General features: G+C 48.4%; 2 protein-coding genes and 1 non-coding gene across 6 annotated transcripts; all 3 read left to right on the top strand.

Annotated features, from left to right (window-relative positions):
• Positions 1 to 704: 704 nt before the first annotated feature.
• Positions 705 to 15,241, top strand: KHDC4 (KH domain containing 4, pre-mRNA splicing factor). Of its 4 annotated transcripts, XM_033082886.2 has the most exons (14): positions 705 to 751; positions 830 to 1,070; positions 3,629 to 3,757; positions 4,092 to 4,171; positions 5,025 to 5,077; positions 6,342 to 6,505; positions 6,867 to 7,078; positions 7,357 to 7,417; positions 8,379 to 8,436; positions 9,461 to 9,714; positions 10,211 to 10,366; positions 11,285 to 11,397; positions 12,812 to 12,903; positions 13,954 to 15,241. In XM_033082886.2, the coding sequence occupies exons 1-14, from the start codon at positions 705 to 707 to the stop codon at positions 14,151 to 14,153; spliced, it is 1,860 nt and encodes a 619-aa protein (XP_032938777.1). In that variant the 3' UTR covers positions 14,154 to 15,241. The 4 variants fall into 4 exon arrangements, with proteins under 4 accessions (XP_032938777.1, XP_032938778.1, XP_032938779.1 ...); XM_033082887.2 differs by lacking the exon at positions 705 to 751 and having other exon boundaries at positions 786 to 1,070; positions 3,635 to 3,757; XM_033082888.2 differs by lacking the exon at positions 705 to 751 and having other exon boundaries at positions 786 to 1,070; positions 12,812 to 12,933; positions 12,965 to 14,045.
• LOC117008935 lies at positions 6,661 to 6,789 on the top strand. The gene has a single exon (XR_004420401.1).
• A 471-nt stretch (positions 15,242 to 15,712) lies between the features above and the next one.
• Positions 15,713 to 21,673, top strand: RIT1 (Ras like without CAAX 1). The gene is made up of 5 exons (XM_033082969.2): positions 15,713 to 15,876; positions 16,382 to 16,438; positions 17,897 to 17,970; positions 18,364 to 18,555; positions 20,068 to 21,673. Exons 1-5 carry the CDS (start codon positions 15,780 to 15,782, stop codon positions 20,296 to 20,298), a joined length of 651 nt encoding a protein of 216 aa, XP_032938860.1. The 5' UTR covers positions 15,713 to 15,779; the 3' UTR covers positions 20,299 to 21,673.

The following is a 21,673-nucleotide window of genomic DNA, read 5'->3' as shown; positions in this document are numbered from 1 at the left end:
TCTTGGAGAGGTCAGCAGATGTGGGAACCAATTTAACTGTTTCATACAGTTCTCTTGGTTACATAGAAGCATTTTAACATTTTGTGTTTTGCTAAGGCCTGCAATATAATACATTGATCACTCTGCTGTTTCTATAATCTATATGTACATGCTTAAACAGATAGATTGTCAGTTAGATTATTATATTAAAAACAGCTAAAAAGAGTTCTAAATTGTACCATATCCCAGTACTTATTATCAATAGCAGCATGTAGAACCTAATACATAAATGTGAAAGCAAATATTATATTGTAATATATATATAATAAACATTATATTGTAATATATAATAATTATTATAGAATGCATGTAACAACATAATGCAATATATATTACATTATAATACATTGTATTAATATATTGTAATTAATTATATTAATTTTAACGCACATTTAGGCTTCATTTAGGGAAAATGACACAATACTTGGGATAATTCACGTAGAAATAATAGAGCGGGGTTGGACTCTGTGACCTTTGGGCCTTTTCCCCGCTCACCACGCCCTGACCCCGCGGTGCCACGCCCGTTGCCATGGCAGCAACCGGAAGTGGCCGCGCCACCCCATAGCTGCGACCGGAAGTGCCTGCGCCGTCTCCATGGCAACGGCCGGAAGCGGCGTGGCGCGGCGGGCGCCGGCCGGAAGTGACGCGCGGGAGCCGTGTCGGCCATGTCGGCGGGCGGCGGAGCGCAGCGGGACCCGGGGGCCGCGGGCGGGTGAGGCGCGGCCTCGGCGGTTCGGGCGGCCCCGGAACCTCGCAGGGCAATGGCTCACGCTCCTTCTGTCTTTTCCAGGCGCCGCAGCAAGTGGGACCAGCCCGGCCCGGCACCCAATTTCCTCCTCCCCGGCACGGCGCCGCTGCCCGGGCGTCCGTTCCCCGGCGGAGGCGGCGATGGCGGCGCCGCCGTGGCCGGGTCCGAGAGCTCCGCCGCGCCCTCGGGAGCGCTGGATGCGGCTGCGGCCGTGGCGGCGAAGATCAACGCGATGCTGATGGCCAAAGGGAAGCTGAAGCCGGCGCCCAGCACGGCGGACAAGGTGGGTGCACGCGGGGGTGGCACGGCTGGGTTTGGGGACCTTGGTTTGTCACCGAGCCGAGAGGCGATGAAATTGGGTGCAATAAAAGCACTCGGCAATAATTTAAAAAATAATTTTCAGCAAAGCAGAAAGCAGGGAATGGCTGTGGGGTCAGTCCGCTGTAAGACTTTACCAAAACCACGTGTAAGGAGGTGGAAAACTTTTTTTTCTCAGAATTGAGTTGTGAGGGAGCCACAAGGATCGAGTCCAAATCTTAAAGCTTTTCCTGAAGTGTTTTTTAGATAGCAGAGCTGATGGAAAAACTTTTTTGTAAAATAACAGCTTTAAAATAGAGGCTCGAGTTATTTTTGTGCCTAAAGAAGTTACCAGTAAGAGTTGTATGGCCAAGTCCTGAGCAGCTTGTTCAGCCTTGGCTGAGCCCTGCCCTGAGCCTGCCTGACCCTGATAAGCTCAGGCACATGGGCTGGATGGTCCCTGTGTGCTCCTCTTAAATAGTGCCTGAGTTTTCTATTCTAAAACAGGTGTAATTTAAAGCCACTTTTCCAGTTCCAGGCACAGTCTTGCCTTGCTCTTCTGCGTGTCCTTAGCCTGTGCTAGAGCCAAGTTTAGAAGCTGTTTCAAGTTTCATGGAATCACAGGGTGGTTTGGGTTGGAAGGGACCTTAGAGCTCATCTTGTCCCACCCCTGCCATGGCAGGGTCACCTTCCACTGTCACAAACCCCAGTGTCCAGCCTGGCCTTGAGCACTTGCAGGGATCCAGGGGCAGCCACAGCTTCTCTGGGCACTCTGCCAGGGCCTGCCCACCCTCCAGGGAACAATTCCTGCCCAAAATCCCATCTAACCCTGCCCTCTGGCATTTTAAAACCATTTCCCCATGTCCCTGGGAAAAATTCCTTCTTCCTCCTTTTTATAAATCCCCTTTAGGCCCTGGCAGGGGCTCTGGGGTCTCCCTGGAGTCCTTCTTCTCTTCTCCCTCTCTTCTCCCTCTCTTCTCCTCTGTGGCCTCCTCTGGACTCCCTCCCTTCCATTTTTGAGCAGCCCAATTTCCATCCAAACTTGTTGAAATAAAAAATTAACAAGAGGGATGGGTTTTATGGTGGTGTTTTTTCTTTTTCACACTGTGCCAGTCTGGGGGTTTGCCTTGTTGCATCCAAAGGATTTATTCACAGATAAAAAACAGTGAGAAATTGTCACAAATTCTTTTTGCTTCCCTGTCATTTCTGGGGCTGAAACCACCTCTGCAGCATTTTTCCTGTGTGAGGTGAGCAGCAGGTGTTTGTTGGAGTGTTGCTGGCAGGAATCCCACGTGGAAATGATGGGATTTGCTTCTCAGTGCTGACCAATCCACCCAGAATGGGAGGAATTCCCAGCTCTAAGGACACATGGCCTGGTTTCAGGGAGCTCCACAGTCACAGCCCATGGAAATAAAATCCCTTTGCTGACTGGCACTTTGAGACATCCAAAAATTGGCAGATGCTGGTGCTGTCTCATTCTCCCTGCTCTGTTTTTGTCACAAGCTCCAGTGGCACTCTGGCATCCTGTGACAAACCATTAACCAAGTAATTAATGTGCATTTGAGGTGCCAGTTTTTATTGCACAGATTTTTTATTTTTTAATATAGTAACAAATGTATATAATATGCATATAGTTCTTTCCTTGCATATGCTGCTTCTGGTAGAACATGTTCAGTGGTGGCATTTCTGGAATAATTAACTCTGATGACCTTTCAGGTTGTGAGGGAATGGAAATTAAGGAGCTGCAGGTTAATGAATGTGCTTTTTTTTTTTTTAAACTTTGGAGAGAGTGGAGCAGTTTAAAGTCAGAGCAGTGCCCTGTGCTGGAGTCCTTCTGTAGCTGCCTTGTGGCTCTCCTGCAAGTGTTTCAAGTGAAATTTGTGAGAGTGGATGGGTGATCCTGGAAGGGTCTCTTTTTTTACAGAGTCTTCTTTTGCCTTTATGTCCCCAAAATTAATTTCAGAGTATTTAGAAGGCTGTATTGACTCTGTGCATTGAAAAGATCTTTGTAGCTCCCAACTCTTGCACTGTATCTTTTGAATCTGTGACTGTGGCTTTTAATTTTGTAGCATGACACAAAATATTACACCCCTGTGTTAAGAGAAGATGGGGAGAGGTGTGGGGTGGATGAGTTCATATCTGGATCAGAAATTCTAAATTCTGTCTCTGTGAAGCCTGTTGAGAGGAGCAGGAGCTACAAACATGAAGTTCACATTTCATTGGCTTCTCAGATTCCTGTCAGAGCTGCCAGTTAAGTGTGAAATGCTTTGGTTTCTGTTCAAGCTCAGTTCCACATCATGTACAGAACAGAACCATTAATTATTCTGTTTATACATGCTGGATATAAAGCTGTGTGTTTATTTGGGCTCAGGGCTGTGAGGAGGCAGATGAAGCAGGAAGCCCAGTGTGCTTTCCACTAATCCCTGTCAAGATTTCCCTTTAGAAAAGCCAGAAGGACGTTCACCCCTCAAGCTCTGCTCTCAGTTTATTTTTCTCACATCACTTCTTCCCACCCACTGATCTTTTGCAATGTTCTTGTTGAAGCTGCAGGCTCTGGGAAAAGGTCCAGCCACAAGTAAAAGCAAAGATGACCTTGTGGTGGCAGAGGTGGAGATCAACGACGTCCCCCTCACCTGCAGGAACCTGCTGACCAGGGGCCAGACCCAGGATGAGGTAAATCCCACAGCCATGGCAGCTTTGGCAGGCAGCTCTGAGCTTATTTAGCACTGTCCAGCTGTACCTGTCAGCTTCACTGAGGAGATTAAAAGAACTTGCAGTGAACTTTGTCCAGTGGTTGTGTCCTTCTGGAGAGCTCGTTGTGTTTATTTACTCTTTTATTGGTTTGCTCAGTAAATCATTGTGTGGTGACTTTAGAGCCAGCATGGGTCTCTTAACACTTGATTAATGATTTCTGGGATTTTTTACAACAGCATTATGTAAACTCTGCAGTTCTGGGCCCTGGTTGCTGTTGGCAGGTGTGTCACTGGCCTTTGTGCATTTTTTGCAGATCAGTCGCCTGAGTGGAGCAGCTGTCTCCACTCGAGGGAGGTTCATGACTGCAGAAGAGAAAACCAAAGTGGGACCTGGGTTTGTATTTCTTTTCTTGAGTGTTCTGCTTCTTTTCTCCTGAAGTAACAAAGTGCTGAGGTTCCTGTTTGGTTGATTCTCCATGAGCAGTGTCACCAATAAATTTGGTGATCCTCACCCTGACAGATCACACTGTGCTCAGTCCCCACAGTGAGAAGACAAAGGACTCTGCACAGTTCAATGTGAATCCAGCAAAAGCTGTTTATTTACTTCTAAACATTGTTTATATTTCCATCTTATCTTGGATTACACAGTCATACATTATTTAATTGGCAGTGCTGCTTTGTCCATGCATCTCTTGATTGGTAGCTCCACTTTGTCCATGAGGCAAGCACGTGTCCTTTTCTTATAATCTAATAAAGATTAATTGGATTAAGTATGGCTGATACTAGAAGTCATTTTACTCAGGTTGACACCCCTATGTTTTGTCAGTAACTTTCTTCTTCTTCTTCTTGCAACATCAGCTCTTTTACCCACAGAGCTGGCCTCATTCAGAAGGTTAGGCTGGTTCATTTAGTACATGTCCATTCTGTAAATATGACCCTACACCACAGAACTTCCAGAATACAAAATTTCTTGCTGCTTTTAGTTCCTGAACCATTTATGTGGGCAAGCCAATTGAAGTTTTCAGTGGTGTAACTTTTATGAGTCACCAACTCCTGAATCATATTTTCAGTGCAGAGCTTTTCTGCCTCAGCACTGTGATACTCAAGGAATTTGTATTCTGTTATCTGGAGGGCATTTCAGATTTTTGTGGAAGACTCTCTGTGTGTAATGACTAATAGAATTAGTTTGGATCCACTGTTATTGTGTTGTCTGTGGGTTAATGGAATATTTGGATTTTTCTTTCCAGAGATCGTCCTCTGTATCTTCACGTTCAGGGTCAGACACGGGAGCTGGTGGACAGTGAGTACAAAACATTTCTGCTTTTCCTCTCCCTGTTTGTGCTAAAGGGTTTGTCTGAGTGGCTGGGTTGGATCTGAGCTCTAAACATCCTGGTGGTGATAACAGATTCCATTCAAACATTGATACTGAGATCTCAGCTCAGAAATCCCTGAGGTGCCATGTGCTGCATTCAGCAGGAAACCAAAACTCTGGGTAGGCTGCAAAGAAAGGGGGGATGTAGGTACAGCTCTTATCTCACTGATAACACTGAGATCCATGGGAAGAATGTGTGACAGGGACAGCTCCTACCAGAAGGGAGGGTCACACCTGGGGCCACCTCCCACACAAGGCACAGGATTGTGGCCAGCTGGCTCTGGGATATCCCCAGGGACGAGGCTCCCCAGCCTCTCTGGGCTCTGCTCAGGGCTGCCCCTGCCCAGCACACAAGCTGTGCCTCCTGTGCAGGGACAATTGCTGGGCTCAGTCCCTGCCCGTGGCTCTGGTGCCATTGCTGGCTCTGGAGCAGAGCCTGGGCCCTGCTCTGCCCCTCCCTGCACTCAGGGACAGCCAGGCCTGAGGGTCCCTCTCAGCTGGGGCTCCTCTCAGCCTTTCCTGGGCAGGGATCTCTCCCTCTGGCACCCTCTGGGAGCTGCTGTCCCTGCTGAGGATGCAGAGCTGGAGCCAGCACTGCAGAGGTGCCTCCCAGGGCTGGGCAGAGGGGCAGCATCACTCCCTGCCCTACTGGGAATGCTCATCCTCACCCACCTCAGGACCCCACTGTCCCCTGGCCCTCAGGGACACTTGGTGACACCCCTCAGATCCTCCCAGCCTGTGCTGGTGCCTGGGATTATTCCTCCCTGGTGCAGTACCCTGGCCTTGCCTTAAAGCATTAGCCCAGGCTTTAGCAGGGTGGAAATGCAGAAGTAATTCTGATACCTGGGCTGGAAGGGACCCACAGGGATCATCCAGTCCAACCCCTGGCCCTGCAGAGACACCCCAACAACCCCACCCTGTGCTGGGAGTGCTGTCCAAACACTCCTGCACCTTTGGCAGGGGCTGTGCCCATTCCCTGGGGAGCCTGGGCAGTGCCCAGCACCCTCTGGGGGAAGAACCTTTCCCTAAAATCCAACCTAAACCTCCCTGGCACAGCTCCAGCCATTCCCTGGGCATCCTTTGTGACCAGGATGCTAATCCTGGGCCCCACTGGAAGGTGCAATCCTGTCATGTCACACTTTGGTTACTCTGGGCAGCTGATTAAGAATGGATTTCATGTTCTCTCAACCAGGAGCTGTGAACAGAATCAAAGAGATCATTACCAATGGAGTGGTGAAAGCAGCCACAGGCTCCAGCCCGACCTTCAACGGAGCCACAGTGACTGTGTATCACCAGCCAGCCCCCATCACTCAGATAACTCCAGCTGTTGGCCAAAAACCTCCATTCCAGTCAGGGGTGAGTGATCTATTGATTTGGATTTCATTGAATATCACTTTTACAAAACAGACATGTTGTGTTCTATTTATTAAAAAAAAAAACAACAAACCTACAACAGAAAAGATTAAAAAATGGAAAAAAAAAAAAAATCGCCCCCACTTTGTGCTGTGAAATCTGGAGGACTGGCAAGACTGAGTCTGGAGTGTGAGGCTCAAGTGACAGTGACCTCCTAAAAGAAAAGGGATGGAGAGAGCAGTCCTACTTACAGAACATCACAGGGCTCACTGTGCCATCTGACACTGATCCCTTCTGTGTGTCACAGCAGTGACATGAACATCCCATCAATATGAGATATTAAACTTCTGCTGTTCATTTCCAGATGCATTATGTCCAGGACAAGTTATTTGTTGGGTTGGAGCATGCTGTTCCCACATTTAATGTGAAGGAGAAGGTGGAAGGGCCTGGCTGCTCCTACTTGCAGCACATTCAGATTGAAACTGGTGCCAAAGTCTTTCTTCGAGGGAAAGGCTCAGGTTGCATCGAGCCAGCATCAGGCAGAGAAGCCTTTGAGCCCATGTACATCTACATCAGGTATGGGGGAGGTCCAAAAAAATATTAAAAACCCCAATAACCAGTTAGGAATGTTGTTTAGTGTTTAATCACTGTGGAGAATTCTTAGTTTTGACTGATTTAATGCTTAATGAAATACTTAATGAAATTAAAAACTAAATTAAATGAGTTTTTGAAGCTGATTTGATTTTAATAGAGATGTCTCTAAAATGATAAGGGTCTAATGGTGATAGGGCAAAGGAGGAGCTCCCAAATTTGATACAAAAATTGGTTCTTACGAGGTTTTTTTGTATTTTCAGTCACCCAAAGCCAGAAGGTTTGGCAGCTGCTAAAAAGCTGTGTGAGAACCTGTTGCAAACTGTGAGTAATTCTTACAAATTAGAGATTTCAGAGCTTTTTGTAGCTTTGGGATGTGCTTAATGCAGTCAGCAAAGCTGTTCATGTGTCTGACTTGCTTCTTCCAAGGGTTGCTGTGTAATTCTTGTACAGGGAATGAACATTCTCAGGAAGGAGCTGAGAGTACTGGAATTTTAGGGGGAAAAATGTAAATGCTTCCTGAGCAGAAGTGGGGCTGAGGACAAGGGAATTCTGACTGCAAACATTAAAGAATCCTGATTTTTGCTCATTGCTCCAGCTTCACTTGATGTCCAGAGCTGCACTGTGTGCTTTAGGAAAGATAAAGTGATTGGTGTAGCAATAAGATTTTAGAAAATCTCTCACAGGTGCAGAGAGAAAATTCAAATTCTCAGCTTCACATGATGTCCAGAGCTGCACTGTGTGCTTTAGGAAGGATAAAGTGATTGGTGTAGCAATAAGTAAGATTCTAGAAAATCTCTCACAGGTGCAGAGAGAAAATTCAAATTCTCAGCTTCTCTTACATGAATTAAAATAAAGTCCTGGACAGTCTTTCAGTTGGAAATTGAGCATGTGCTATGAAATCTCTTGAAAAATATTTAGAAACTTTTTTATTCCCTGAGGCTCTCTTGTAGTAATTAATTTGCCACTCTATTTCCTATGAAAGATTATCCCACAATTTACACAAATCTGCCACAGAGGCCAGCAGGATCAGGGGGATGTTTATTGGGGTTTTGGGGGTGGATGAAGTTTGGGTTATTGCTGTCCTTGTGCACAGTGTGTTCTGTAATCAGCATTCCCTCCCCTGGTTGTAGGGAATTACAGAAAGGTTAATATTGTAACTAGTACATTTTTATTTCTGGTTAATATTGTAAATATTGTCTGGTTGATATTGTAAATACATTTTGATAGTCTGGTTTAGATTATAAATACATTTTTAATGTCTGATCTTTGAAATTCTCTGCAGGTTCATGCTGAGTACTCCCGATTTGTGAACCAGATAACCACTGCAGTTCCCTTGGCAGGTAAATATCAGCAATAACTCAGCCTTGAGCCTCCAGCTTCTTATACATTTGGAATTACAGTAATTTCACCATTATAAGCCGCACCATTTTGACTAAAATTTTGGGCCCAAAGTGTGGCTTATAATCAGGTGTGGCTTATATATGGACAAAGAACAAAAAGTTGCTGTTTTAGTTTGGAGGACAGGTGTCTGCTGAGAAAGGCAGGAGCTTCTCTTTGAAATGGAGAATGTAAACCCCCTCCCTCCAAATTATTATAATTTTGAACTCAAGGGGCTCTCAGGCAAAGATATGGGAATTAGGAATAACAGTTCTTTACTAGGGAAATTAAAATAGAAATACAGCACTACAAAGAAACAAACCCCAAACCCTGACACAGCCAGAGTACAACCTGACACCCCATCAGTCAGGCAGGGTGTTGGCAGCAGTCCCATCCCATGGTGGCTGCATCCTCCTACAGTGACAGATGTGGCTCAGTTGGAGCAGTGCTCCTGTACAAGGTGCAGTTTCCCTCTGGAGCTCCAGTGGGGATGTGGAGAAATCCGGTTTTCCTCTGGAGTCCAGTGGAGAAAGGGGCTCCCTTAGTGTCCCAAAACCTCTGTTTTTATCTTGGTAAGAAATGTTGGGCTCTTCCCCCTGGCTGGAGCAACTGCCAATGGGATGCAGTAATTTTATCAGTGCCACAGTGGGACTCAATGGCCATGAGCAGAAAATGACTGGCTGGAGGAAGGATGGGTTGTGAAAAGATAAAGAACAATGCCCTGGTTTATAAAACATGGCCATGAACAGGAGATATCCCATGGAGATAAAGAACACTGCCCCAGCTGGTTTCAATGGATGGTCCATTAGCAGAATATCTCCCACAGAGATCAGGATCACTGCCCCACCCTCAACAGATGGTGATAGAACAGACACCTTTTATCACATCCTGTATTGTAATGTGCAGCTTATAATTGTGAAATTACTGTAACTGGATGTTTTGCTGGGGATGGCAGAACTAAGATGTCCTTTCTCTCTTTCCCCCCAGGCTTCACCCAACCAGCCACAATCAACAGCGTCCCTTCCCAGCCCTCCTATTACCCTTCCAATGGCTACCAGTCTGGTTATCCTGTGGTTCCCCCTCCTCAGCAGCCTGTCCAGCCTCCCTATGGGGTGCCAGGGATTGTCCCCCCTGCAGTGCCCTTGGCTCCTGGAGTCCTCCCCACGCTGCCCACGGCGGTGCCACCTGTGCCCACCCAGTACCCGATACCTCAGGTGCAGCCTCCAGCCAGCACTGGCCAGGTACTGCCCAGGGTCACTTTTCAGCAGCAGGAAAAGGCTTTGGTAGCTCTAAAATGGAAAGCTCTGCTTGGAGGATTTCTTTTTGTCTTGTTTTGTTTGTGGGTTTTTGTTGGTTTGTTTTGGGGTTTTTTTTTCTATAGGGGGTGTTTGGGTTTTTTGTTGTATTAAGTAACTGAATTGTCATGTGGCAGCTTCTTACTGCGTTTTTCGTGTTCCCTCTTAGCAGCAAGGGCATTTTCAGGGGTGAGGGCTCATTTCTGTGATGGGCCTGTGTAGGTGCATGAGTTTAAGTGACAGATGGGGATTAGTTTGAGGTGGGAGCATTCTCAAGATGAAATACTTGTTTTACCTCTTCAGTTGGGAGTTTCCCTCTAACCTATAACCTGGAGAAGCTCTTTGTGTGTTCTGCTATTTTGTATGACACTGCATTGAATGAACACTTCACATGCACATGATCAAATTTTCTTGTGTTTTCTCTCCAACTTGTGCCTGGCAGAGTCCTCTGAGCGCTCCTTTCCTTCCTGCTGCCCCAGTAAAAACCACCATGCCAGCTGGTTCCCAGCCACAGGTGCAGCCCCACCCCCAGGGCCAAAAGAGACGTTTCACCGAGGAGCTGCCTGATGAGAGAGAGTCAGGACTGCTGGGATACCAGGTGGAATAAAATCAGCAATTTTCCTTCCCTCACCGAGGCAGAGTGGGGTTGGAGAGAGGTTCTGCTAGCACAGGTTGTTGGAGCAGTTGTGCAGGGCCTTGGGCACAGGGCAGAGATTGTTCCAAACCACACTTTGGTGTCTCTGAGTGGGTGCACTGCTCTAAAGCTGGGGCTTGAATCATTCCAGCTGCTTTCATACCCTCAGCCCTTCCCAAAGCTGAGTGGTGCATCCAGCTCACAGACATGACAGGAGTGTGGGACTTAAAGGGAGATTATTTGGGGATTTACTGGAATTTTTGGGCTCTTTAGCTGGGCTTTTTAAGGGAGGGAGATGTAATAACTTCCAGTTTTTCCCATTTACCTTGCAGGTTGCACTTGAGAGGATTTCAAGAAGCCTAGTTTAAAAGCTTAATTTATTTGTTTTTTCAGATAGTTAGATGATTTTAAGAAAAATAATTTTGAGTTCTTCCAATTTACATGGGAGCAAAGGGAGTGCCTGTAAATGTTTCTCTGATGCTACACTCCTGCCACAGGCAGAGCCCTTAATAAAAGCTTTGCCTGGAGGCAATGAGGAACTGCCTGTGTGTTAGAGCTAATATTGAATGTGGAGCAGATTCCTGTGGCATGAGCTCTGCTCAGTATTCAGGGTTAGCTGACTGAGGAGGTAATAGATGATCCATGTAGGGAGCAGCTCTCTTGATTGTCCTGACAAGGTGGAGTAGGTGGTGAGGAGTCTCCAGAGTGATGCTCAGGGTTTCACACTGCCCTCAGTATTTTTAGGCAGAAAGCATTTTGTGTAGCAGTGATTAGAGATTTCATATGCTCTGAAAAGTTGGGTTTCCTAACAGTATCATTAAGGAGCTGTAGCTTTTGTTGTAGTTGTAGATTTGCTAATGCCGTGTGTTTTTCTGCTCATAGCATGGACCCATTCATATGACTAATTTAGGTACAGGCTTCTCCAGTCAGAGCGAAATCGAGGGAGCCGCGGCGAAGGCAGCGAGTTCCTCAGGAAAGGAGAGAGAGAGGGACAGGTGAGTGAGGGAATCATCACCAGGCCCTGCTGCTCCTCGTGCACAGCTTGTTTCACACTTTTCATGTTCTGTGCTCTGGGGGTTGGTTGGGTGTGTGTGACTTTGGTGTGTTTTACAGCATTTAATTCATGGTTTGTCTTCGGTTTTCACTTCGAGTCAGGATTAAAAAATACACAAAGGAAACTGATTTTCTCATATTTGGGCTTGGTTGTTGATTAAATCTAATCAAAAATTCAGAAAGTTCAGCAACACTTCTAGCCACCAGCTAAAAGTGAGCAAAATGGAGATGAATCCACAGAGAATTGACACCTGTATTATTTATACTTTTAACCCAGTAATTAAATTTCCATGACCCTCAGTGCAGCACTGACTGTCCAACCAGAAATGAAACCATGAAGAAGGAAGATGAGCACCCAAAGAGATACCACCCCAAATCCTCCACCTTGTCCCATACCTGTTACTATATTATAAAAATATCAATTTTAAACCCCTTCACCATGTGAAATCACACACTTCTATTTAACTACACACCCCTGATTTAAACTCCACTCAAATTTGGAAGCCTTCTCCAAAGCTTCAGGTCAAAAGCTGTGCTCTCTTAAAGATCATTACCAAAAAATACCAGAAAACTCAAAAACCCCAGATTTCTAAAATCTGACAGTTGTGGATTTGTTTTTTTTGCTATTTTGAATTGGATTTTTTAAGATAAGGGATGCTAGTGTTATCTTTTCATGGCACAGAATGAAAACAGCTTCATTTCCACTTCTCCCTGAGTGTTGGTGTGGTATTTTGCCACTGTCACACGTTCCATTGTCCTGGCCCCAACCCTTGAGGGCCACCTTTTGTTTCTGGTTTCATCTTGGCCATGGAGCTGTGCCTGTAACTCCTTGGCTGTGGCCATGCAGGCAGTTCCTAACCCCTCTAATCCATCCATCCAATCCATTCCTGCCCCATTTGCAGGTGAGAATGTTGAGCTCCAGGGAGGGCCCTCAGTCCAGCACAGTCACTGGATGAGTCAGGGAATTGAAAGTTCAACTCCTCAGGCCAAGGCTGAGTTCATGTAGTGGGTTTGGTTTGCTAATTGGATTTTTTTCTTGTGAGATAGGATTAGGAGGAAGGCAGAACAGGCTTAACTTTAAATGATACAAAGAGGAACTTTAGTATTAGAAACTATTAAAAAAACCCTTAAAATAAAACTTTAGACCACTTTCCCTTTTTTTCTACACTGAAAATGTACAGAAAACAACTTAGTTTATTATCTTCAAAAGAGTAATTGAAGTTAGTGATGAATCACTCAGGAGAATAAAATTTTGATTATTATTTAAAAATACCTTTACAAACCACCAATTTGGAATTTGGCTTTTATTACCTTTGACCCTTAGCTTGGTTTAATAAAAACCATTCCTTGAAACAGGCAGTTGATGCCTCCGCCAGCTTTTCCTGTCACTGGGATGAAATCGGAATCGGAAGAAAGAAAAGGTGCGGGGTCTTTACCAGGCAACCATGGTGAGTGCAACAGCTCCAACACCCCTGTAAATCCACTTTCCTTTCCCAAACACCCCTGTAAATCCACTTTCCTTTCCCAAACACCCCTGTAAATCCACTTTCCTTTCCCAAACACCCCTGTAAATCCACTTTCCTTTCCCAAATGAGCTGGTGCTGGTTTTAACACACGTCTAAACTGGTGATTTTTTTTTTTTGGCTGTTTTGTGTTGAAGTGCAAAGCAGGTGACATTGCACTGCTCTAAAAACACTGATGCTTGCTGTGGTTATACACACAGGTGGCTTCTGAGAGCTTTGATAGATATCTGTATGGAATGAGGGGAGTTTGGTTAAGTGAGGGACTAAAGGCAGGGAGTTCTGATCCATCAGAGAGCACAGAATGTGCTGGGGTTGTTTTGGGCACAGCTGAGGCTTTGCACTGTGAGCAGCTGCCTCAGAGGCACTGAGGAGTGTGGGAGGAATTCTGCTCAGGTGGGGATTTCACACATTTCTGGCTGCAGACAACACAAGTGCTGTCAGGATTTCATCTTTCCTGGGGCTGTCACTCAGCAGGGGTTTGAATTTGGGCAGAAATGCAGGTGTTGAACTCTGCAAGGCAGCTCAGTGCTTTCAGCTCTGCAGGGACATCACCCAGCCTGGTTAACCTTAGTTCTTCTGCAGCCTTGCTCCCAACCACTGCTCTCCTGTTAGCTTCCTTTTGAACCAAATTTCCACTTTTCTTTGTTGATCTCTTTAACGGTGAAATTGCCCTCGCTGAGAGCCATTTGCTAACTTTACCTTTTCTGTGTGTTTCTTTCTTGTTTCTCTGTTCTCTTACATGGTTCTGATGGATCACATGGCTGTTGCTGGTGCTGTTTCGTGTGGCCTTCGACCTTGGATGACCATTGGCCTTGTGACCTCAAAATGGTGTCCAACTAACAATTTACAATTAACATCTTTTTTTTATTATTATTAACTCGTTTTGGGGCATTTTATCTCTTTGTTTTTGTTTGTTTTGTTTTTATTTTTTTCCTTCTTTGGGGCTGGGGGGCTTGTTTTGTTTTCCCCTCCTAGATCATCAAGCCAAGAAGATGAAAACTGCAGAGAAGGGCTTTGGATTAGTGGCCTATGCTGGAGATTCATCAGATGAAGAGGAGGAACACGGTGGCCATAAAAACGCAAGTACTTTTTCACAGGGCTGGAGTTTGGGGTACCAGTACCCATCCTCACAACAGCGAGCTAAACAACAGATGCCTTTCTGGATGGCACCATAAAAACTGCACAAAGAGTTTTCATTCATCTGGTTTTTCCCCTCTAGCAATAATGCATGTATATTCCAGAATTGAACTTGGCAAAGACGCGTTGTTTTTACATTTGCAGAAGCAAATTTCCCCTTGGAAGGGCTCCATTGTTTTTAAAATCCTCATTTTGGCAGTGTATTTGTCAATTTTAAAAAGGAGTATTTGGAATAGCATCCTGATGGGGCTAGTCCCTTGTGCAAGGGAGAAGTGCTGTAAAGAGGAACCAGGGAAGCCTCTTGGGCCATATTTTTGTTTTTCCCAGATAATTTAAAGGGAAGAGTCAGTGACACTGACTTCATTCTGCGTTTGCATTTTTGGAGTGCTCCTGCTGTCAGCCCCAGTGATCTACTGGTGACTCAGCCTCAGTTTTGGACTTTGACCAGAGGGAAGGAACATCCAGCAATTGTGAAAAACTCAAGCATCACGTTTTGAAAACTCTTGTTTTTGTTTCAAACATCTCCTGTAACTCAGCTTGGTTTTGTTTTGAAATGTGACTTTACCAATCCCACAGGTTCTCGTTCTAGCAGATGTTGGGGTGGGGGGATGCTCAGGTTTTTGGATAGATCCACTTTGCTCCAGGTGGACTTGGCACTGTAGCCCTGGTACAGAATTGTTTCTGCTCACCCCAGGACTCACTCCCACCCAGCAGGAATTCCTTTTCCAGAGGCTCATCCCTCTATCTTCCCTCATTCACTGGATTCCACCAGAGCCAGAAGGTTCCATGGTGGTTTCCCAAAGGGCAGCAGTTGGGGCCAGCAGCTCCTGCCTCATGTGCAGAACCTGGGAATGAGTTTTTGGACTTGTTTTTGGACTGTTTTGGACACGAACTGCACCGGGGGCTGAGTGGGGTGGGCTGGTGCAGCCAGAACTCTTGTTTGGAGCACTGCCACAGGGACTGCTCCAAGGACTGGGCAGCTTTTGGGACAGTGGTTTTGAGAAGGGGCTGTGTCACCGCTGCAGCTGCGACAGCCGCGACGCCTCACCTGTACAAACCTCGCCTTTCCCATGTGTTGTAAATAATTAGAACCCTACTTTCATTATAAATAAATGTATAAATATTCTGCCTCCTGCTGCTGCTTTGGGTGAGGGTTGGAGCCACAGACCCTGATAGAGGTGGAGGCGATGTGGGGATGGGGGAAGGGTCCGGGAATGGGGAAGGGTCCGGGAATGGGGGGATCCCCAAGGATCGAGGGATCCCCGGAGGAGCTGGGGCTGGGAGGGGGGTTCGGGCTGGAGAGGGGGGTCTGGGCTTGGGGGTGTCCGTGGGGATGTGGGGATGGGGTCCGGGGGCTGACACAAGCTCCGAGCTCCAGCAGGGGAGCCCCGGGGCTGAGGGGATGTGGGGCCGTGTCCCCGTTGTGTCCCCGTGTCCCTGTTGTGTCCCCATTGCCTCCCTTCTGTCCCCGCCGTGTCCCGTCCTGTCCCCTCAGCCGCGTTCCCGCCCTGTCCCCGCCGTGTCCCTTTGTGTTCCCCCCGAGCCGCCGTCGGGCCCCGCCCGCCGCGCGCTCAGGCCGGGGCGGGCCCGGGCGGGCTCTGTGGCGGAGGAGCCGCCGCCATTTCGGTGTCGCCGGGAGCGGGGCCGGGGCCGGGGCAGCGGCGATGGAGCCCGGAGCCCGCCCGGGCGGCGGCGGCGCCCCGGGGCAGTCCCGAGAGTACAAACTGGTGATGCTGGGAGCGGGAGGCGTCGGCAAGAGCGGTGAGTGCGGGGCTGTGGGGGCCGGGCCGGGGGAGAGGCTGGGGCAGCGCGGAGCTCGGCCTGAGGGGCTCGGCAGCGGCCGGGGGGGGAACCCGCGTTCCGGGACCAAAGCTGCGTTCCCGGACCAAATCTCCATTCCCGGACCAAGTCCCCGTTCTGGGCGCGGTGCCACCCCTCCCGAGCTGTCCCGGCCCATCCCGGGGTGTCCCCGCTGGGCTGTCCCGGTCCCTGTGGGGACATTACGGCTCATCCCGGAGTGTTCTTGTCCCTCTGGGGACATCACGGCTCATCCCGGTGTCCCCGCCTGTCCCCTGATCAAGGCTGTCTCGGTCCCTCCCGGGATGTCCCGGGCAGCTCCGGCCGTGTCTCTGGAGCTGGTCCCGCCTGAGCATCCCTGGGCTCCCTGCAGCCCCCGTGCCCGGGGTTGTTCTGTGCCCTGGCTCTGGGGTAACGATGTGCTCAGGGCAGTTGTGAGCTGAGCTCGTTCCCTGATTTCTGCTTCCAGCCATGACCATGCAGTTCATCAGCCATCGGTTCCCAGAGGACCACGACCCCACCATTGGTGAGGAAAATCTCTTTTCTGTTCGTTCATACCCTTGGCAGGGGAAGCTGTTTTAAAGTATTCAATTCAAATATATCTGTAAATTTGGCTGTAGATTGATCTTTGATCACTCATCAGGAGGAGCATTCCCAGCAGGGCAGGGAGTGATGCTGCCCCTATGCCCAGCCCTGGGAGGCACCTCTGCAGTGCTGGCTCCAGCTCTGCATCCTCAGCAGGGACAGCAGCTCCCAGAGGGTGCCAGAGGGAGAGATCCCTGCCCAGGAAAGGCTGAGAGGAGCCCCAGCTGAGAGGGACCCTCAGGCCTGGCTGTCCCTGAGTGCAGGGAGGGGCAGAGCAGGGCCCAGGCTCTGCTCCAGAGCCAGCAATGGCACCAGAGCCACGGGCAGGGACTGAGCCCAGCAATTGTCCCTGCACAGGAGGCACAACTTGTGTGCTGGGCAGTGGCAGCCCTGAGCAGAGCCCAGAGAGGCTGGGGAGCCTCGTCCCTGGGGATATCCCAGAGCCAGCTGGCCACAATCCTGTGCCTGTGCTCTGGGATGGCCCTGCAGGTGATCTCCTGTGATCTCCCTTCCAGCCTGAGCCTCTCTGTGATTTGAGAGTTCTGAGAGTGGGATGTGAATCCTGAGTTTCAGCTCCTTTTCCCATCCATGGGTTCAGGGCATGCCCTGTCTCTGTCTGTGTATTGGCAGACAGGGACTGAAATTGCTGCTGAGCCATTTTTAGTTGTCTGTTCACAAAATCCAGACTCTGTGCTGTGATCAGCTCTTTGCTGTTCACTTGTCAGGCCAAATTGTTCTCTGTGTTTGAGAGACTGAGAGGGATGAAAGTGCTCAACAACCACTCTGGGGCTGCAGAACTTGGGCAGCAGAAACCTGAACCAACAGTTACCCAGTGGAAGGAGAAGTGGGGGGAAAAAAGCCAAATTCTTGCTGAGAATGGGTTCTTAAAGTGTGGGAGTGCTGCCTGAGAGGGACAGAATTTTTGTGTATTTATGTATTTATAGACAGATTGGTTTTATATGGTGTTTATAATAAGCAATATTTACGTGTATAATTCTATTTACATATATAATATATAACATTTATATTATGTTCCATATATTTTATTGATATGTATTGTAGTGTCTTTAAGAAATCAGCAGTTTTGGTGACCAGTTTTTCCCTCAAATCACAGATCTTTTCTGGCTTTGAGAAAAACAAAATGTTATTCTTCTGTGTTTTCCACCAAGGTGACCAAAATGGATTTCTGGGCTGTGGGCTCAGGAGCAGGACGTGATTTAAATCACACCAGAACAATTAGAAATTTAACTTAATTTAATTGGAGCAAAGCTCAGACTGAGGCAGTGCAGTGCTCCTGGCAGGGTGGGTGGTTCTGGCAGTATTCTGATATATTTGTGAGCTGATGCTGCTGAGTGCTGTGCTTGTATCCCAACCTTTGTGATGTGCTGGGAACCCACAGAGGATGCCTACAAAATCCGGATCCGCATCGATGATGAGCCTGCCAACCTGGATATTTTGGATACAGCAGGACAGGTGTGTGAGTAATCACAAGGGAATTGAGAGCATGTGAAGCAGCCTGTAATGAGCAGGTGTAGGGACAGAAATCCTGCAGAAGGGATTTGATTTTATTGCCTAAAATATTGCATTGCTCTGTTTTATTCCAAACTGGGGGGGTTTGAGCTCTCACCTCTCATGAGCATCGTGTTGCTGATGGTGCCTGATTTAAACTGGTGAACCAGCAGCACCTGTGGGCTGGGAAATCTGCTGGGAGTGAGGTTTGTGTGCCAGGGCAGCCTTGGGGACCATCCCAAACTCGTCCTGCCTTGTGGGGTGGCGACGTTGGTACCCAGATATTCACACAGCCAGCTTTGGAAAAGCAGCAAGTTGTTCCATTTGTGCAACTAAAAACCCACTGTGTGTTTCTAGGCAGAGTTCACAGCCATGAGGGATCAGTACATGAGGGCTGGGGAAGGTTTCATCATCTGCTACTCCATCACGGACCGGCGCAGCTTCCACGAGGTGCGCGAGTTCAAGCAGCTCATTTACCGCGTGCGCCGCACCGACGACACCCCCGTGGTGCTGGTGGGAAACAAGTCTGACCTCACCCAGCTGCGCCAGGTAAAGGCCACAGGAGAGCCCCTGCCAGGAGCTGCTCTGCTGGGAAATGCACTGAGGCAGGAGGGCTTTGTTCCTTTCCTGTGTTTTGTCTCCCTGGTGAGGGTTTTGCACCGGCTGTGTGGAGCAGTCACAGGAACAAAGTTGTCAAGTTCAGCTGATCATGGGCTTTGGTTTTTTTGTGATTCTTGATTTGCTGGTAGATGTGAGGCTGTGTGGTTTTCTTTTTCGGTCCCTGATGGTATTTGCCAGGACCAGAGAGTGCTAACATGTAGCTATCTCTCAAAAAACCCACATTTCATCAGCCGAGAAAGACCAGAGGTCTTACTTGACGAGTTCCACAAGAACCTTTATTTCATGCGAAGGGTGTCAAGCAGGATTCTCTCAGAACAAAGGGCACACAGCCATATTTATAGGTTCAGGGAGGATTCAAACTACAACCAATAAAAGTTTATACAAAGAACAGCATCCAATCTAAGTGAGAAGTTCTAAAGGTGAACTGACCAATTGCACAAACTAATTTCTAACCAATTATCTTCCAAAGTGTTAGGAGAGTGATCAAATTCTTAAGGAATTTGGCTCAACCTTTGTATCTAGGAAATCTTATCTATTATAGCAAATTCCAGGGGCCAGGGGAAGATGGCTTTGGAGGAATTGTATAATCCACAAGGCTGGATGTGCCCTGGCCACGTGCTGGCACCCAGAACACCCCATGCTCTGGGCTGAGCTCCAGCATGGGCAGCAGGAATGGGGGGAATCTGCTCCTCTGCCCCACTCAGGTGAGATTCCACCTGCAGAGCTGCTCCAGCCCTGGAGCCCAGCACAGGAAGGAGCTGGAGCTGCTGGAGAGAGTCCAGAGGAGGCTCCAGGATGGTCAGAGGGATGGAGCAGCTCTGCTGGGAGGAAAGGCTGAGAGAGCTGGGATTGTTCAGCCTGCAGAAGAGAAAGCTTTGGGCTGACCTAACTGTGTCCTTCCAGGACCTGGAGGAGCAACAAGAAAGATGAGAGAGACAATTTACAAATGCCTGGAGTGCCAGGACAGGGGAATGGTTTCCCACTGTCGCAGGGCAGGCTTGGATGGGATACTGGGAAGAAATTCCTCCCTGTGAGGGTGGTGAGGCCCTGGCACAGGTTGCCCATAGAATTTGTGTGTGCCCCATCCCTGCAGTGTGCAAGGCCAGGCTGGATGGGGCTTGGAGCAAGAAAGCTTTAGAAAGGTTTTTTCTGGGGCTGGGATGTGCTTAGACAAACAGAGCAGCATTTGACAAAGAGAAGCTCCCTTAACTCACCAAACTACCAGGGCTTGTAGGTTTAGGTTAGAAAAAGGAATATTCTTTGAATTTTGTTTTTTGTGGATGTCCAGAGTCTCTTACATTGCCAGAGAAGTGATGAGTGAGAGCAGAACAGAGCTGGGTGAAAACAACCCTGGGCTTGGAGTGTCCATACAGAGACACAGGGAAAGGCAGGAATGAACTGCTGAGGTTTGGCTTCCCTGAGCAGCCTGTTGTTGTGCAGGTGTCCAAAGAGGAAGGCTCTGCCCTGGCCCGGGAGTTCAACTGCCCCTTCTTCGAGACCTCGGCCGCCTTCCGCTACTACATCGACGACGTGTTCCACGCGCTGGTGCGCGAGATCCGCCGCAAGGAGAGGGAGGCTGTCATGGCCTTGGAGAGGAAATCCAAGCCCAAAAGCAGCGTCTGGAAAAGACTCAAGTCCCCCTTTCGGAGAAAGAAGGATTCAGTCACTTGAACACAAAATGCCTCTGCAAAGCAGGACAAAAAGCTGTGAGCCTTTGTGAGCAAAGCAGCTCGGTGCCGACGCTGCCAGGACGTGACAGCTGAGGGGACTCGGAGGGAATGTGTAGCTCTGCCAGTTGTTTTTGTTTAGAACCATGTTGCCTTCATTCTGGGTGTTGAACTTCAGGCCCAGTTGTACTTTGTTGTCATTTTGTACTGGACCCAGCACGTGTTGGCCAGCGAGGCCGATGGGTTCGTGGCCCTGCACTTTGGAGGGTTTGTCCTTGGTCACAGAGCTGAACTGTGCAAAGCACTGCTGGAGTTCAGCCTCTCTCAATCCCTGCTTTTCCCAGCTGTTTGCACAAGAGGAATTTGCTGCTCTCCAGAACACCAACCCACAGTGTGAGAGGCTGGAACTGGAGCTGGGCTGGACTTCCTGTGCCCTCATGGAATAAATTTCTTTGCAGGAAAACTGATGTGGAACCCTTGTGTGCAAGTTCATCCGAGTGATCAGTGCAGCAGCAGTGCTTAGGTGGGATGTAAACAAACCAGAATCACTTAAATTGGAAAGATCTCTGGGATCATGGAGCCCAACCAGAGCACTCAGTGCCAGTCCAGCCCTTCAGACACCTCCAGGGGCAGTGACTCCACCACCTCCTGAGCAGCCCCTTCCAAATTCCACCCCCTTTGTCACAGAGGCAAGCTGTGCTTGCTGTGGCAGCAGTGCAGGAACATGTGAGCTTTTCCTGCTGCACACAGCACATGGAGTGTGGTGTGCTGGAGAAAGAACAGCTTGGAACCTCCTGGCTTGTTCCAAATCCTGGGAGAGGCTGCTTGAGAAGGAAGCAGTGACTTTGGGGAGTGTGACTGGGACAGTCACTGCCAGCTGTTCTGTGGAGCTGTTTGGCAGAGGAAATGGCTGATGTGAGGCTGTGAAGCCAGAACTGACTTTCCCTGCTCCTGCTAAGGCTGTCCCAGTGCAGCTGAGCACTGCTGGAGCAGAGCAGGGAAGCACAGCCCCAGCAGCTCCTCCCCTCCCTGACCTCACCTGTGCAGGTGCTCCAGGAGGGCTGGGGCACTTTCTGATGCTCCTAAAGAACAATTTGTGTGTGGGGGAGATGCTGCCCATGTGGGGACTCTGTGCCCTGAACCTGATGGATTTTACAGTTTTGGGATCAGGTGCTCCTCTGGATTTTAACAACAGGACAGGTCACAGCTGGGTGACTCAGATGTGGTTCCAAGCAGTTTCTCTGGAGTCTTTCAGAGTGAAAGAGCTGATTGCACTTCAGTGATCACTTCAGTGATTTTGCTGATCAGCTCTCAGATCTGTGCTGTCAGTCTGTGCCATCCAAACTGAAAACCCAGGTGTAAAAAGATTGGTAAATGCA

Source organism: Catharus ustulatus, chromosome 30 (assembly GCF_009819885.2).
Source record: "Catharus ustulatus isolate bCatUst1 chromosome 30, bCatUst1.pri.v2, whole genome shotgun sequence".
Classification (NCBI taxonomy): domain Eukaryota; kingdom Metazoa; phylum Chordata; class Aves; order Passeriformes; family Turdidae; genus Catharus; species Catharus ustulatus.
Note: the sequence above shows the minus strand (reverse complement) of the source record. Positions and strands in the feature narration are given on the sequence as shown.

Excerpts from the sequence above, each read along its gene's own strand:
- RIT1 (XM_033082969.2), top strand. The coding sequence starts at position 15,780 with ATGGAGCCCGGAGCCCGCCCGGGCGGCGGCGGCGCCCCGGGGCAGTCC. Across the intron at positions 16,439-17,896 it reads GGACCACGACCCCACCATTG|AGGATGCCTACAAAATCCGG; the intron begins GTGAGGAAAATC and ends GGGAACCCACAG. Across the intron at positions 17,971-18,363 it reads TTTTGGATACAGCAGGACAG|GCAGAGTTCACAGCCATGAG; the intron begins GTGTGTGAGTAA and ends GTGTGTTTCTAG.
- KHDC4 (XM_033082886.2), top strand. The coding sequence starts at position 705 with ATGTCGGCGGGCGGCGGAGCGCAGCGGGACCCGGGGGCCGCGGGCGG. Across the intron at positions 5,078-6,341 it reads GACACGGGAGCTGGTGGACA|GAGCTGTGAACAGAATCAAA; the intron begins GTGAGTACAAAA and ends TCTCTCAACCAG. Across the intron at positions 6,506-6,866 it reads AACCTCCATTCCAGTCAGGG|ATGCATTATGTCCAGGACAA; the intron begins GTGAGTGATCTA and ends GTTCATTTCCAG.